Source organism: Nerophis lumbriciformis, linkage group LG22 (assembly GCF_033978685.3).
Source record: "Nerophis lumbriciformis linkage group LG22, RoL_Nlum_v2.1, whole genome shotgun sequence".
NCBI lineage: Eukaryota > Metazoa > Chordata > Actinopteri > Syngnathiformes > Syngnathidae > Nerophis > Nerophis lumbriciformis.
The window spans coordinates 17,984,520-18,003,189 of NC_084569.2; the positions used below are offsets into that span (position 1 = coordinate 17,984,520).

At 37.9% G+C, this 18,670-nt stretch overlaps 1 protein-coding gene across 1 annotated transcript in view; it reads right to left on the reverse strand.

The window, feature by feature from the left end:
- Positions 1 to 696: 696 nt before the first annotated feature.
- Positions 697 to 18,670, reverse strand: part of LOC133615070 (pyrroline-5-carboxylate reductase 1, mitochondrial-like) — a 33,603-nt gene continuing 15,629 nt past the window's right edge. Inside the window, exons 5-8 of the mRNA XM_061973414.1 lie at positions 16,256 to 16,477; positions 11,092 to 11,184; positions 4,130 to 4,293; positions 697 to 1,119 (exon numbers count right to left, since the gene is read on the reverse strand). Coding sequence (XP_061829398.1) covers positions 951 to 1,119; positions 4,130 to 4,293; positions 11,092 to 11,184; positions 16,256 to 16,477 — 648 coding nt within the window. The 3' untranslated portion in view covers positions 697 to 950. The remainder of the gene's footprint in view (positions 1,120 to 4,129; positions 4,294 to 11,091; positions 11,185 to 16,255; positions 16,478 to 18,670) is intronic.

The following is an 18,670-nucleotide window of genomic DNA, read 5'->3' on the forward strand; positions in this document are numbered from 1 at the left end:
TTTAATGATAAGACAAGCATGTTTAACACATATAGTTAATATTGTTAATAAGATAAAGGTGTTTAAAGATAATACAAGCATGTTTAACACATATAATTAATATTGTTAATAAGTTAAAAGTGTTTAAAGATAATACAAGCATGTTTAACACATATAGATTCCTTTCTTTCATGAAGACAAGAATATAAGTTGGTGTATTACCTGATTCTGATGACTTGCATTGATTGGAATCAGACAGTGGTGCTGATAACGTCCACATTTTCGAATGCAGGAGAAAAAAAGTCCTCCTTTCTGTCCAATACCACATGAAAGTGGTTGGTTTTTGGCATCTTATTTATCCAGCTTCCGTACTCTTTTGTATACACTTTACAAGAAATACATTGTCGGCAAACTCCGTAGCTTGCTAGCTTGTGCACAAGCTCATCTCAGAAGACCCTCGGGTGCCGTGAATGTCAATCAAGTGACGAAAGTGACGTCATAGTGAAGATTTATGATCGCTCATTATTAGGACTATTTTTTTAATGCCTGGCTGGTGATCGACTGACACACCCTCCATGATCGACAGGTAGCTCGCGATCGACGTAATGAGCACCCCTGGTTTAAACGTTGCAATTATCATCACATTTTGCAAGATGTGCTCAATTTGTTCACCTATTTTAATAATTGAGATGAACAGCGGCATTAAAGAACAACATATTGAAACCACCCAGTGTAAAGTTTATATAGAATTGCATACATACAGTATTTGCATAAATGACAGCACAGTGATTTAGGGGTAAGCGTGCCTGCTCCAGATCCATGAGTTCAAATCTCCACTGAACACCTGAGTGTGGAGTTTGCATTGTTTTCTAATTGCACAGCATTGTCCAAAGGTGTAAATGTGAGTGTAGCTGGTTGTTTCTATGTGCCCTGTGGTTGACTGGCGACCAGTCCAAGGTCTACCCAAAACATCAATTCTTCTTAATTTTGGGGTTGTTATAGTTGAAGACGTTGATCCCACGTGATCGGACTCCAACCGCCTCCACGGTCACTCCTGGCTGCTGCATCACTTTGTCCAGAGTTGTCTTCTTGATGGCGGCTGGAGAGATCTTCTCTTGGTCTGCAAGTGACTGAAGCTCCCTTGGAAACGCAAGTGCATAATAGGGATGGGTGATATGGTCTAAAGTCTATATTGCGATATATATTGCAGCCTCCTGAGATAACCACTAATAAAAATACAACCAGTTCAACACAGGTTACAAAGGCTTCGAATTCAGTAGCTGATGTATGCTGTAACACAGGGGTTCTTAACCTTTTTGACCTCGAGGTCCAACTTTTCCACTAGAGAGGGGCCCTGGGCCCACTCGAATATTAACAATGAATTAACAATCTTACTCTTGATTTTAATTGTATTCAATAATTATATCTAACCTACTCACAGTTAAACAGGCTCATCAAATTATATAAAACCATGTGTTACTCACAAAGATTATTATCAAGGCTTAGGCCAGGCTGATTACAAAAATAAATATTAATTAAATGTACTGCAAAAGAAGGGACTCATAAAAACTGATTTACACAGTGCTAAACTTAATAAATTCTACCTAATCAAATATAAATAATATTAAGATATGTTTACTTAATAAACTGTCAATGAAATTAAATTGCAAATGAAAATACAGCTTCACCACTTTAGTCATAATTTTTGCACTTAAGACCCTTTTCTATGACTTTCGCCCCAGACTTTTTGTGTTTGATATTGTCATTACTGCCACAAGTGGTGGAACAGTGTATTACAACTGACCATATGGACCACTAGGGGGCACTTGCGGCCCAACAGTGGGCCCTATGGTTAAGAAACACTGCTGTTGCATATTGCATCATTCCAGATGTATTGTTTTCTCAAAACTGTTATTCATCGACTTGCTAATTTACTGTTAATATCCGGTTACTTTCTGTTGTAACATTGTTCTAGTTACACTTCTATTAAAATGTAATAAACATGTATTCTTCCGTACATTAGTTTTGGGTGATACTACACATTTGCGTATCGATCTAATACCAAGTATTTACAGGGGCGATATCGGGCAAATCAATGATGATACTGATACTTCAAATGTTTAAGATCATACAATGATTACATTTTTGATCACAGTTACAACCAGACAAAATCACAGGATGGCGGTATAACAGTATCAGTTAAATATTTAAACTATGATCTAGTATTGGCTCTGATTTAAATCAGTTGGTTTTTGCCCTTAAAGTTCTCCAATGTTCAGGGACGTACTTCCTGACTTCGTAAACAATAACAAAAACAACAAAATATTTTTTGATGGTAAAAAATATCAATCCAACCAATGTGGTATTGACCTGATACTATACGACTTGGTATTGTTACTGTCAATGGGCCCCATTCAGCAACCGTTCTTAAGAACACATTTTGTTCTTAGGCCCACTTACGAAGTTTTTAAGGAGATTCTTGTATTCACCAATGTTTTCTTAACTGGGATTTGTTCGTAGGTAAGAACAAAATCTACGAGTGCTCTTTAAAAGACCAACAGGCCTCTCACACTCTGTGCAACTCAACTCACACAATGGCAATGCTTTTGCTGCTACTGCAAGATGCCGCAGATCGTGCCCTGGGTGACGAAGTGACGAATAATTATTTGAATGCTTTAGGCTACCTCAGCAGTCCCCTCCTTTTTTTAAACTTACGTTTTGACATTATGTATTTCCCGCACGGGATAATATGAATTTCTCTTCTGTAATCTGTTTGTGTTTTCTCCGAGTGTTTGATGTTCGGTTTTTCCACCAGAATTGTGCCCTTCTATGGGGAATTAAGGGCGTTTACCTATGCAAATTAAAGTTACAGTTAAAGCACCAATGATTGTCACACACACACGAGGTGTGGCGAAATTATTCTCTGCATTTGACCCATCACCCTTGATCACAACCTGGGAGGTGAGGGGAGCAGTGAGCAGCAGCGGTGGCTGCGCCCGGGAATAATTTTTGGTGATTTAACCCCCAATTTCAACCCTTGATGCTGAGTGCCAAGCAGGGAGGTAATGGGTTCAATTTTTATAGTCTTTGGTTTAACCTACCGATCTCAGGGCGGGCACTCTAACCACTAGGCCACTGAGTAGTAATTACAGAATTAAGGGTGTTTACCAGGGCTGCAACAACTAATCGATTAAATAGATTAAAATCGATTATAAAAATAGTTGGCGATTAATTTAGTCATCGATTCGTTGGATCTATGCTATGCACATGCGCAGAGGCATTTTTTTAATTAATTTATTTATTTTAATAAACCTTTATCTATAAACTGCAACATGTACAAACAGCTGAGACACAATAATCAAAATAAGTATGGTGCCAGTATGCTGTTTTTTTTAAATAAAATACTGGAAAGGATAGAAATGTAGTTTGTCTCTCTTATCCGATTATTAATCGATTAATCAAAGTAATAATCGACAGATTAATCGATGATCAAATTAATCGTTAGTTGCAGCCCGAGTGTTTACATATGCATATTGGGGAAATAAGGGCGTGTTTATATGCAAATTATGATAGACACGCACGCGCTAACCATTTGGCATTCAGCACCTTAAGAACAGCAGGTGGGAACTATTTGGCCGTTTAAGAACAGGTCATGACTTTGAATGGACTCCTCTTAGGAAATCACTTCAGAAGAATATAAGAGGAAAAGTTAGGAACTTATTGCTAAATGGGGCCCAATGTTTGTATCAATCCGACCACACTTGTTTACATTTTAGCTTATCCTCCTACGGCATGTAGTTTAGCTATTCCTCGTCCTCCAGGGATGATACTTGTAAGAAACACTTTATTTGCCGCCTTAGAGGCGAGGATTGTTGACTTAGAAGTACACTCTGGAGGAAAATTAGCCACTCGCGAGAATGCTAAAGAAAATGAAGGACGCTTTCGCTCGCTTGTCGCTGTCAAATATACAAGACACAGCTAGAATGTGCCATCAGCATGCATTATCACAATGTACCGATAATATTAAAAGCTCTATCGTCGGCCAAATTTCTATCATTCATATCGTGTATCGTCTGCAACCCTTGTGCATCACAAACAAGACAGGACTTTCGACGTCACAAATGCAACACGTTTTCTTCGTTCCAGTTACCTCGTCCTAACGCAGGAGGCCTCCACGGCGTTGATGAGGAGGCTGCGAAAGCCGCCGCTCTCCATCACGTGTAGGGCGTGAATGGTGGCGCCCCCTGGCGAGCACACGTTGTCCTTGAGCTGCCCGGGGTGCTGCTCGGAGTCCAAGAGCATTCGAGCTGCCCCCTTTGAGGACACAAACCAAAAAAGAAGATCCACAGATCGTATCAGTGGAGCACTAATTATGTCGGGTGACTATTCTCTGTGTCCAGGATTTGAAGAATTTGAATTTGACCTCAATGCAAACCCACATTCTGCCATATTAATAAGGTGTGTCTATAAGGAAACTGTATTCAAGGTCTAGTCACTGAACTGAGTCGCTTCAGTAATAAGCAACGTGACAAGCGATTAACATAATATTATGCGAGATAATGTACCCACATGATTTGGTCTGACGGGCTCAATTAAACGCTGTGCTGGGGGCGGAACATGAAGAATAAATTCAGTTTGGTCTGTGAGGAAAATATGTTCCTGTGCCAATCATGCTCAAATGGTAAAGTGTTATTTTTTTGGGCCAATCCAAGAGTGGAGGTTGAGCAAAGTGTGACACATAGTGGTGCAGGTCGGTATAACTGTTGTGTGCCTGCCAACTGTTAAAAGTTTACATGCACATTAGTATATTCTTGAGGGATGTCAGGTTCCATCCGTCCTTTCATTTCTACCACTTATTCGCAATCACACACTACAGTCAATTTTAGAGATTGATTGATTGAGACTTTTATTAGTAGATTGCACAGTACAGTAGTCACTTTTTCTTATAATTTCTGATCTCTCTCTCTGTGTCCAATACTTGCTGTACATATGTACCAAGTCAGACCTACACTGTTCCAATGTCAATTTCTCTGATGATGCAATTGTTGATGACTGAAGTGTTGATACCAACCAAACTTAAGCCCCCCCCCTCCATATCCCACACCCCGGATTGTAAATAATGTAAATAATTCAATGTATATACTGTGATGATTATCTTGTGTGATGACTGTATTATGAAAATAGTATATATCTGTATCATGAATCAATTTAAGTGGACCCCGACGTAAACAAGTTGAAAAACTTATTCGGGTGTTACCATTTAGTGGTCAATTGTACGGAATATGTACTTCACTGTGCAATCTACTAATAAAAGTTTCAATCAATCAATCTAACAGTACATATTCCGTACAATTGACCACTAAATGGTAACACCCGAATAAGTTTTTCAACTTGTTTAAGTCGAGGTCCACGTTAATCAATTCATTGCCAATCAATCTAATTACCATACCATACCATACCAACTTTATTTATAAAGCCCTTTAAAAACAAGCACAGTTGAAAAACAAAGGGCTGTACACCACAAAGAAATAGAGGCAAAGGACAGACTAAAAAATAACATTTAAAACAGAAATAAAAATACACAATTAAAAAGCAAATATAAATTACCCTAAGAACAGTTTGTTAGATAAAAACAGTTTAAAAGTTAAAAACAGTTCAAAAAGTTAAAAGCTAAAAACAGTTCAAAGTCTCATGCTGGGTTAAAAGCCAGTGAATAAAAATGGGTTTTAAGAAGGGTCTTAAAAATAGCCAAAGAAGGGGCCTGTCTCACATGGAGAGGGAGATCGTTCCAGAGTTTGGGACCCGCAACAGAGAAAGTTCTGTCCCCTCTGAGCTTGCGCTTTGTTTTGGGTACCTCCAGGATCAGCTGATCAGCTGACCTGAGGGACCGGGTGGGGGCATAGAGATGGAGCAGCTCAGAGAGGTAAGGTGGGGCAAGACCACGTAAGGATTTAAAAACGAGTAAGATAAGTTTAAAATGGACTCTAAAAGACACAGGCAATTGATCACAGTCATTGTTAGTGTACTTTATTATTATTAGAGACTTAGACTTAGAGTTCCCTTATTGTCATTCAAATTTGAACTTTACAGTACAGATAAGAACGAAATCTCGTTGCATTAGCTCGTGCTAGTGCAGGATAAAAGAGCAATAAGGTGCAGAGTGTTTGCATTTACAAAAGAAGGTGCATATATAGATAGATTACTGTACAGATAAATATATTGCACTTTTGCACATGCATCCACGTTTACGGATGTATGTTATATTGTCTTTATATTCCAGCGAGTTAATACATTTTTGGGGGGAATTGAGGGGAATATCATGATGCGTTCAAGATTCTTATGGCCTGAGGGAAGAAGCTGTTACAGAACCGCTTTCTAGAGTGCAGCAGTGAAAACTGCTGGACAAAGTCCTTGGTGGGGGTGGGAGGAGTCTCTACTGATTTTCTATTATTGTCAGACTTAGCCTTTTCTTGGTTTAACTGCTATCTTGCTGACAGGACACAGTGTGTATCCCATAACAATGTGACCTCGGAGTGTGTTAAGTAGTGATGGGTCCGGCAACACCGATGCATCGGCGCATGCGTCGAGCTCATAGAGCTTTTAGAAAGTCACGTGACCGATCATGAGCTGTTTTGGTCACGTGACCGATATGCGAACTGTGTCGTACTCCCGCCTCCTCTGTGCCCCGTGAGCGGGTCTTTTTCTACAGCCGGAGAAATAATAACTAAGAAGAGAAATCGTCAAAAATTGAATACGTTGGAAAAACTGTTTTTTAAAAATAAAAATATGTAAAAAAAAAAAAAAAAAAAATTCCCAGTACACAAGCATCCTCATTCACAACACGTTCTCTTAGATTTCCATGTTATGATATATGTTCACATTATTTATTGACTGTATCTAAAAAAGATAAAAATATATTTTTATTTAAATGAAAATATGAAATAATCCTAAATGAAATACAATGACTTGGTTTATATAATTGTATATACTGGTCATAAAATCAGTGTCAGTTGATAGGTTGCCTGTAGGGATTTTTAATGTCCAGCACATGTCAGTATTTAGTGACACAATATCGACACAGTATCAATACAGTTTTGCAATGTGTCCAAACGCTTCATGACGCCTCATCAACCCATCACTAGTGTTAAGGTAACATGCGGAGTTCCACATGGTTCGGTTCTTGGCCCTGCACTCTTCAGCATCTACATGCGGCCGCTGAGTGACATTAAAAGTAAATATGGCGTTAGCTTTCACTGTTATGCTGATGACAGCCAACTCTACATGCCCCTAAAGCTGACCAACACGCCAGATTGTAGTCAGCTGGAGGCGTGTCTTAATGAAATTAAACAATGGATGTCCAGCAACTTTTTGCATTTTAACGCTAAGAAAACAGAAATGCTGATTATCGGTCCTGCTAGACACCGACATTTATTTAATAAAACCACCTTAACATTTGACAACAAAACAGTTACACAAAGTGACTCAGTAAAGAATCTGGGTATTATCTTCGACCTAACTCTCTCATTTGAGTCACACATTAAGAGTGTTATTAAACAGCCTTCTTTCATCTCCGTAATATCGCTAAAATGTGTCCCATTTTGTCCACCACCCACGCCGAGATCATTATTCATGCGTTACTTACGTCTCTTCTGGATTACTGTAACGTTTTATTTTTGGGTCTCCCTATGTCTAGCATTAAAAGATTACAGTTGGTACAACATGTGGCTGCTAATCTTTTGACAAGAACGAGAAAGTTTGATCATATTACGCCTATACTGGCTCACCTGCACTGGCTTCCTGTGACTGCGACTTTGAGGTTTTACTACTTACGTATACAATGCTACACGGTCTAGCTCCATCCTATCTTGCCGATTGTATTGTACCATATGTCCTGGTCAAAAATCTGCGTTCAAAGAACTCCGGCTTATTAGTGATTCCCAGAGCCCAAAAAAAGTCTGCGGGCTTTAGAGCATTTTCTATTCAGGCTCCAGTACTATGAAATGCCCTCCTGGTAACAGTTAGAGATGCTACTTCAGTAGAAGCATTTAAGTCCCATCTTAAAACTCATTTTAATACTCTAACCCAGGGGTCGGGAACCTTTTTGGCTGAGAGAGCCATGAAAGCTAAATATTTTCAAATGGTATTTCTGTGAGAGCCATATAATATTATTTTAACACTGAATACAACTAAATGCGTGCATTTTTAAGTAAGACCAATATTTTTAGAGTATAATAAGTCTCTTATTCTGTTATTGTTATTCTGAAGCTAGCCAATAATAAATAAAACACTTCTTACCATTAATGTGACTTCTTGAACAGGTGCAGAAAAAAACGGATGGATGGATTAAAATGCATGAGAATGTTTTATATTTTGAACGTTATATTTAACACTGTGATTACCAGCAAAATTATTCATGACTTATTGTGTTAAGCAATGTCAGTTAAGATTTATCTGAGAGCCAGATGCAGTCATCAAAAGAGCCACATTTGGCTCTAGAGCCGTAAGTTCCTTACCCCTCTAACCTTTAAATAGACCCCCTTTTTAGACCAGTTGATCTTGAGCTTTTCTGATCTGCCCCACTCTCCTGCATGGAGAGGTTATCAGGTGACCACGGATCAACCTTCACGGAGGAGTCGCTAGCTGTTCCAAGCCGGGAGCCAGGATGGACCACTCCTCTGTGCAATTGTTGGTGACGTCTCTGCGCTGCTGACTTATCTTCTTTCAAGATGATTCCCTGCTGGTCTCCCAATGGACTGCTCTTTAACATTATGAAGTCGGCACCCGGGGTGGACCACTCCTTATGCATCAGTCGGTGACGTCTCGGCGCCCTGACTTGTCTACATGCAAGATGATCCCCTGCTGGCCCCACTATGGACTGGACTAGGGCTGGGCGATATATCGATATACTCGATATATTGCGGGTTTGTCTCTGTGCGATATAGAAAATGACTACATCGTGATATTCGAGTATACGTTCTCAAGCAGTTGCTTTTAGCTGCGGGCATTACACTACAGGCTCTTCCCACTCTTTCTTGTCTGTCCTTCTCACTGACAGCAAGCGCACCTTCTTACATACGTCACATACGTATACGCCCTCGCGGAGCAGAAAGGTAGCAGCATGGCTAACGTTAGCTGTGATGCTAGCGGAGTGGTGCGAGTGGTAATACGAGAGAAAGAAGGTGCAAATCTGGTAACAAATGAAGGAAGAATTAATTCCCAAGAAAAACAGCAGGGGGTCCATCGTCTGGCGGTGGTTTGGCTTCAAGTGGGAATATGTCGAACAGACAACCGTAAAGTGTGGGGAAAAAGCATTGCTACAAAAAGTAACATTACTGCTAATATGTAGCATCATTTGAAAAGTCACCTGCTAGAGAATGAAGAGTGCTTACTCCGCATGTCAACATCTCTGATCGGTGCCACACGCCCACACAATCAAAATGCCGAGGCAAACATTTCCACATCAACACCGTATGAAAAAAATAGTCAACAAAAGGAGATAACGTCTGCCGGAACCTACCACATAGTGATGGACATACACTATTTGATTTCCTGTTATGCAGCTCATTTTTATTTGACACTTATTGAAATATCTTGTGTGACATCATGCACAAAAGTGCACTTTATTTGTTTTAAACTATTGTAGTTGCGTTCTGTACAAAAAAGGGCACTTTAATTTAGTGTTGTTTTGATTTGTCATCTTAGTGACATCATGCACAAAAGTGCACAAATAGCTTGTTTTAAAAAGTCTCTGACAATCTTGCACTTTTTGTTTTGGAAATGACATGAATGTTTGTGCCACTGCTTAATAACTGTTTAATAAATACACTTTTGGTCAATTGACTTAGTTGTGATTTCCCTCTCTGCATGAAAGTTTAAAATGAGCATATATTAATGCAGTATGAACAAGAATGTTTTAATGTAGACACATAGAATCATCATACTGCTGTGATTATATGTATCAAGTGTTCATTCAAGGCTAAGGCAAAATATCGAGATATACTGTATATCGTGTATCGCGATATTGCCTAAAAATATCGAGATATTAAAAAAAGGCCATATCACCCAGCCCTAGACTGGACTCTCACATTATTAACCGTATCCACTCGGCATCCATTGCACCAGTCACCCGGGAGGGGGGTCCTATCCAAGGTTTCTCATTGTGCCATTAGGTTGAGTTTTTTCTTAACTGATGCGGGTTCTGAGCCAAGGATGTCGTTGTGGCTTGTGCAGCCCTTTGAGACATTTGTGATTGAGGGCTATTTAAATAAACTTTTATTTACTTTGACTGATTGATTAAAATCAATATAGTGATATATTACATGTACAATGATTATATTTAAAATTAATATAGTGATATATTTTATGTACAAATATGTGTACATTCTATTTAAAATCAATATAGTGATATATTTAATGTACAATGATGACGAAATGAAACTAAAACTTGTGCATGTTGTTTTATTAAATAAGGTTTAACCCGTTTGATGCAAAACATTGATGTGATAGACAGTCAGGAAAGTCGAACGAAGCTAATATTTCCTCCGATCCTTCAGAAATTTTCTACAAAGTTTACATCTTAGTCTTGACTTGTATATATATATATATATTTTTTTTTTTAAATTTAGCTCTATCTGATGTTTTTTCTTCATCACTTTAATTTCTTAATGCTATTTTTGATGTTCCAACTTACAACACTGTGATCGATGGGTCTGTTTTATTCATTGTATACATCAGCAGAAGTGGAGGAAAATAAACAACAACATTCAATACCTATTGCTGTAAAAAGTGTTTTTACTGTGTTACTTCAGCATTTGATATGGACCTGATGTTTTATTTTAGTTAATGGCAGTTCAAGTATGTAAAAACAATACATTACTTCATCAAGCCACTTTTTTTTGATCTGCCACAATAATGTAAACCAAAATAACTTTAAGTTGACAGCTTTTCTCAGCCTTTTATATGTGGTATTAAAAAAAGTGTTAATTAATACAGATAATAATGAACTAATTGCTCATTTCTCTAATCGCTTGACAACACTTATATTCTTACACGTACACAATTTGGGAAGATGTGGTTCACACATAATTAGTGTACAATCCATGTTGTACATACCAGCATGGCTTGGGCTCCGAGGCGTATAGCGAGTCTCCTGGGCAGGCCCATTTTCACTCCACCATCAGCAAGGGCTTCCACAGCAGTGAACGCCTGGAAGACCACAATCAGGGTCATAGAGAGGAAAACTTTAACATGGGCTAAATGGGCTTGATGTTTCGATTTTTTCATTTATCATTTTACAGCTGAAATTGTGTGAAATCGGATTCTTTAAAATGATACACATAATGTAAACAAGGGGTGTCCCAACTTTTTCCGCATAAAGAACAACTGAAGAATACACTTTGATACATTTTGAACATGTAGGTCAATCGACACTGTAAAAATGTTCACTGTAAATTCACAGTAAATTACTGGCTAATAATTGTATTACTTTCCCAGTAACATTTCCAGTTAAATTTGAAGTTAAATGCTGTAAAATATAAGGATAATGTAATATTTACAGTAATTTGCTGTAAGTTTTGAGGACAGTATTTTACTGTAAAATAATACTGTTAAATGCTGTAAAATCCAATTTAATTTTTATAGTGAAAAAACGCAAAACTATCTAAACGAAACATCCACAAATTTGTGTTTCAGTATAGATAAAAAAGAAAGTCAGGCTAATGTCTGATCTAGCCGCCTTGAGATATTTAATTTATTCTTATTATATCTGCCTTTCCGTTTCACATGTACACAAAATGCAAGACAGTAGGGTTGCGCGATATAGACGACAAATGATATAAATTATATCAATTTAGCCAATAACAAAGCTTTTCATACAAACCCCGTTTCCATATGAGTTGGGAAACTGTGTTAGATGTAAATATAAACGTAATACAATGATTTGCAAATCCTTTTCAACCCATATTCAATTGAATGCACTACAAAGACAAGATATTTGATGTTCAAACTCATAAATTTTATTTATTTTTTGCAAATAATAATTAACTTAGAATTTCATGGCTGCAACACATGCCAAAGTAGTTGGGAAAGGGCATGTTCACCACTGTGTTACATCACCTTTTCTTTTAACAACACTCAATAAACGATTGGGAACTGAGGAAACTAATTGTTGAAGCTTTGAAAGTGGAATTCTTTCCCATTCTTGTTTTATGTAGAGCTTCAGTCGTTCAACAGTCGGGGGTCTCCGCTGTCGTATTTTACGCTTCATAATGCGCCACACATTTTCGATGGGAGACAGGTCTGGACTGCAGGCGGGGCCAGGAAAGTACCCGCACTCTTTTTTTACGAAGCCACGCTGTTGTAACACGTGCTGAATGTGGCTTGGCATTGTCTTGCTGAAATAAGCAGGGGCGTCCATGAAAAAGACGGCGCTTAGATGGCAGCATATGTTGTTCCAAAACCTGTATGTACCTTTCAACATTAATGGTGCCTTCACAGATGTGTAAGTTACCCATGCCTTGGGCACTAATGCACCACCATACCATCACAGATGCTGGCTTTTGAACGTTGCGTCGATAACAGTCTGGATGGTTCGCTTCCCCTTTGGTTCGGATGACACTATGTCGAATATTTCCAAAAACAATTTGAAATGTGGACTCGTCAGACCACAGAACACTTTTCCACTTTGCATGAGTCCATCTTAGATGGACTCATGCCAGAGAAGCCGGCGGCGTTTCTGGATGTTGTTGATAAATGGCTTTTGCTTTGCATAGTAGAGCTTTAACTTGCACTTACAGATGTAGCGACGAACTGTATTTAGTGACAGTGGTTTTCTAAAGTGTTCCTGAGCCCAGGAGGTGATATCCTTAAGAGATTGATGTTGGTTTTTGATACAGTGCCGTCTGAGGAATCGAAGGTCACGGTCATTCAATGTTGGTTTCCGGCCATGCCGCTTACGTGGAGTGATTTCTCCAGATTCTCTGAACCTTTTGATGATATTATGGACCGTAGATGTTGAAATCCCTAAATTTCTTGGAATTGCACTTTGAGAAACATTGTTCTTAAACTGTTTGACTATTTGCTCACGCAGTTGTGGACAAAGTGGTGTACCTCGCCCCATCCTTTCTTGTGAAAGACTGAGCATTTTTTGGGAAGCTGTTTTTATACCCAATCATGGCACCCACCTGTTCCCAATTAGCCTGCACACCTGTGGGATGTTCCAAATAAGTGTTTGATGAGCATTCCTCAACTTTATCAATATTTATTGCCACCTTTCCCAACTTCTTTGTCACGTGTTGCTGGCATGAAATTCTAAAGTTAATGATTATTTGCAAAAAAAAAAGTTTGAACATCAAATATGTTGTCTTTGTAGCATATTCAACTGAATATGGGCTGAAAATGATTTGCAAATCATTGTATTCCGTTTATATTTACATCTAACACAATTTCCCAACTCATATGGAAACGGGGTTTGTAGAATCGTTAAACCTTGGTAATGCATATTGATGTTACATTTTAGCTGTATCTGAAAATTTGACAGCGTCAAGCAAACAAATATAGCAATTTAGCGTCCTCGCTAGCGGCTAACGTCCTTCAACAGTGCAAATCCACTTCTGAGTCAGCAATCCTCGCCTCATTGGCGGCAAATTAACTACGTTTCTTACTAGTATCATTATCACTTGAGGACAAAGACGAGCAAAACATGCTACACTACACATCGTAGGAGGATATGCTAACTGCTAAACGCAAGCTCGAACTCGTGAATGTACTGGTGGGCAGATCAATGCAAATATCGCCACTAAGAATCCCAAGTATGTCGGTATTTCGGCGATACTACAGTGGTTAGGTCGAAATTCTAATTATCCAGAAAAATCTTTTGTCGTTTTTGTGTTTACAATTTAAGGAAACAAGTCATTGGACTAAGGAGGGCTTTATGGACAAAAAACTAAAAATTTAAATCACAGCAAATATTAGGAAATCAATTAAAATAGTATCTGTGTTGGCCCTGTGTTGAGGTGGCGACTTGTCCAGGGTGTACCCCGCCTACCGCCCGAATGCAGCTGAGCTAGGCTAAAGCACCACCCGTGACCCCGAAAGGGACAAGCGGTAGAAAATAGATGGCTGGATGGACTTAGATTTTGTTGCACAGCCATCCTGTGTTTCAGCCTGATTATAATTATGATCAAAAAATGCACTATTCATTTGTATTGAACATTTTAAGTATTAGTATCAGCATGGATATGACCCAAAAATACTTGGTTTTGGATTAATACGCATATTTGTAGTATAGCTGCTCAAAACCAATGTGAAGTAGCCAAACCACAATTAATAAGTGCTCATTACACCTTAACAGAAGTGTAGATGGAACCATGTTACAAAATAAAGTAACCAAGTCAAGTCAACATTACACAGCAGACTGAAATTCCGTTTCACCCATACTCCAATGTGCAATATTAAAACAAGATTAAAACAAGATTTGACACACACTAAGCATAAACTAAACATTAGACTAAACATAGGCAAAGATATTTAACAGATAAACAAATAACAGACAGTGAGCTTACAGTTACCAAACTATCATACTGTTCAAGAATATAGTCAGAATGAGGTATTTACTGTAGTGCAATACAACGTGCAATATGGCAAAAGTGCAAAGTGCAGAGGAGCAGCATGGAGATGAATAGTTTTGTAAACTTCTTACATTCTTGTGCAAGAGGATATTGGCCTACGTGCATAAGAGTATTTTGCAGACATTGAGTTGGTCTTTTTCACATATATTAACAGAAATTTCACATATATAACCAGATATTAACAGCAAATTATCAAGTAGATTAATAATAGTTTTGATACAATAATACAAACAGAAATTATGCAATATGTTACCGCATACGTCAGCAGCTAAAGTAGGAGCCTTAGTAACCCATTTTGCCATGGTTTTATTATAATTTACATTTACAAATTAATATATTTTATATATATATATTGTTATTGCAGGAGAGCTGCAATGTATATCGTGATTTTAGTTTATATTGCCCATGGACCGTCATCCATTCACTTCCACACACCATGTAAACGTGCGCTCGCAGGCACACACACACACACACACACACACACACACACACACACACACACACACACACACACACACACACACACACACACACACACACACACACACACACACACACACTTGTATTTGTTACCTTCTTGAGACCTCCGAAAAATGCCTACCTCTTTCGGACCACCCTTTCCAGATATATAAAGTGTAATATATACATACTGTAGGTATATTTTTGGTAGTTTTTTTGTTTGTAATTGGTTTTTAATCTCCATTTACTTATTACAGTATGTCTCTACATAAACTTTTTTTTAAAATTAATTTTGGCCAAAGGGGCCGCATTTCAATTTCTTACACACACTTGTTATTTCATATGTTGGCCAGAGGGGGGAGCACTTAAAATTTTTACACACACTTGTTATTTCATATGTTGGCCAGAGGGGGAGCACTTTTAAAACCGACAAACAGTCAATTTGAAAAATCCCTCCTTTTTGGCACTACTCTAATTATGATAGATTTCACCACCAGGGGTGCAAATGAGATCTCAATTTTTTGTTATTTGTAATGTGCTTAAGGCCGATGACAAACGAGTCACATACCACAGATGGCCCCTGTGCCACACTTTGGGCAACCCAGCTGTAGAACCTAACTGTTAATGGCCACTATGGTCTTAGTACCATAGTGTATTTGTTCATCCTATGGTCACATATGGGACGCGGGTTGTCTTACGTCAGCACCGGAAGTCGTAAAATCAGCCGTTCACCTGGCGGGTTTTTACTTTAGCTGCCGTCTTGTTTTATCATATATTGCTGCCTGCACCTGTCAATGTTTACTTTTGTATGCACATTAAATCAACAAAAAATCCTGACTTTGGAGCAATGTTCACGGACTCTAGTATTTGGCTCTCTATTAGATGCAATGGTTTTCCATATTGGGACCATGATTTCGGTCTTAACTTGTTCACCGGTCCTCATATGGAAGGTACTTTTCCTTGTTGATGTCTCAAGAAGGGTAGGAATTCAAGAACACACAAACACACACACGTACACACACACACACACACACAAACATTTATGTAAACATATGTCCATTCACACATGCATATACAGTACACAATGTCTTTCCATTCACACATTACCATAGGGCGAGGGATAAAAGAGGCTTTGGCTTTAGGCACTTGCTAGTTCAAATCAATACTTCAGCATGAGTGAAGTGACTCACATAAGCTGGCCCACTGCCACTCAGGCCCGTTACAGCATCAATCAGGTCCTCCTCCACTTCAGTACAGTATCCCACACTGGCCATCAGCTGCTCGAGGAGCTTTCCATCCTCCACCTCTGCATGAGTGCCTGTTGCATACACAGTGGCCCCTTCACGCACAACCACCGGAGTGTTGGTCATGCAACGCATCACCTTTGGATTACTGCGATACTGCAGTAGCTTCTGCAAATAAATAGTGCACACTTTAAGATGTCAAGAAGGAGTTAGTTATGAATAAAGGACGAGTTATATCCAACATTGAGTGAGTATAAACACTTTAAGATGTCAAGAAGGAGTTAGTTATTAACAATGAAAGAGTTATTACTTGCATTGTGTGATTTTAACAGTTTAAGATGCCAGTAATGAGTTAGTTATGAATAAAGGAATAGTTATATCTTGTATTGCGTGAGAATAAACACATTAAGATGTCAAAAAAGAGTTAGTTATGAATAAAGTAAGAGTTATATCCTACATTTAGTGAGTACAAACACTTTAAGATGTCAGTAAGGAGTTAGTTATGAATAAAGGAAGAGTTATATCTTGTATTGCGTGAGAATAAACACTTTAAGATGTCAATAAGGAGTTAGTTATGAATAAAGTTAGAGTTATATCTTGCATTTGTCATGTCTGTGTAATCATGTTTTGTTTTAGTCATGTTTTGTTTTGTTTAGTTATTGGACTCTTTAGTTTCTGGCTTTTCACTCCCTTGTCTTGTTTCCATGGTTACCCATTAGTTTCACCTGTTCCACGTTTGGACTCATTGTGCACTCTTGTTTGTCACTATAGCAACCCATTAGTTTTCACCTGCCCTCACGACTCACACACCTGTTTTTAATCATGTCACTATTATTTAAGCTTCCAGTTGCCAGGCTGTCTGTCTGGCGACATCATACCCCTGACACACACCTGACACTCTACTTCATGCTCAGTTCACACTGCTTTCTTCATAGTCCATGCCAAGTAAGTTTTTGTTTATTAATGCCACAGTTAGTGTTTTTGTTTCATAGTTCATAGTTTCTTCCTTTGTGCAAGTTTTGTGTTTATAGCCAAGTTTTGTACCTCCACTGTGAGCGCCTTTTGTTTGTTTCTTTTTTTGAGTGTTAAAAATAAATCATGTACTCCCCTTCACGCTATATCTGGTCCAAATCTTTTGCACCTCGGGAGAACAAACCACGCCACAGTCCAAGTCGTGACAGCATTGAGTAAGTATACACACTTTAAGATGTCAATAAGGACTTAGTTATTAACAATGGAAGAGCTATATCTTGCATTGAGTGAGTATAAACACTTTAAGATGCCAGTAAGGAGTTAAATATGAATAAAGGAAGAGTTATATATTGTATTGCGTGAAAATACACACTTTAAGATGCCAGTAAGGAGTTAAATATGAATAAAGGAAGAGTTATATATTGTATTGCGTGAAAATACACACTTTAAGATGTCAATAAGGAGTTAGTTATGAATAAAGTAAGAATTATATCTTGCATTAAGTGAGTATAAACACTTTAAGATGTCACTAAGGAGTTAGTTATTAACAATGGAAGAGTTATATATTGCATTGTGTGAGTACAAACACTTTAAGATGTCAATAAGGAGTTAGTTACGAATAAAGGAAGAGTTATATATTGCTTTGAGTGAGTATAAACACTTTAATATGTCAATGAGTTAGTTATGAATAAAGGAAGAGTTACTGTATATCTTGTATTGTATCAGAATAAACACATTAAGATGTCAAAAAGGAGTTAGTTACAAATAAAGTAAGAGTTATACCTTGCATTGAGTGAGAATAAACACTTTAAGATGTCAATAAGGAGTTAGTTATGAATAAAGTTAGAGTTATATCTTGCATTGAGTAAGTATATACAGTTTAAGATGTCACTAAGAGTTAGTTATTAACACTGGAAGAGTTATATATTGCATTGAGTGAGTATAAACATTTTAAGATGTTAGTAAGGAGTTAGTTATGAATAAAGGAAGAGTTATATATTGTATTGTGTGACAAACACATTAAGATGTCAAAAATGAGTTAGTTATGAATAAAGTAAGAGTTATACCTTGCATTGAGTGAGTATAAACACTTTAGGATGTCAGTAAGGAGTTAGTTATGAATAAATGAAAAGTTATATCTTGTATTGCGTGAGAATAAACACATTACAATATCAAAAAGGAGTTAGTTATGAATAAAGTAAGAGTTATACCTTGCATTGAGTGAGTATAAACACTTTAAGATGTTAGTAAGGAGTTAGTTATGAATAAAAAAGAGTTATATAATAATAACTGGGATTTATATAGCGCTTTTCTAAGTACCCAAAGTCGCTTTACATGTAGAACCCATCAATCATTCACACCTGGTGGTGGTAAGCTACTTTCATAGCC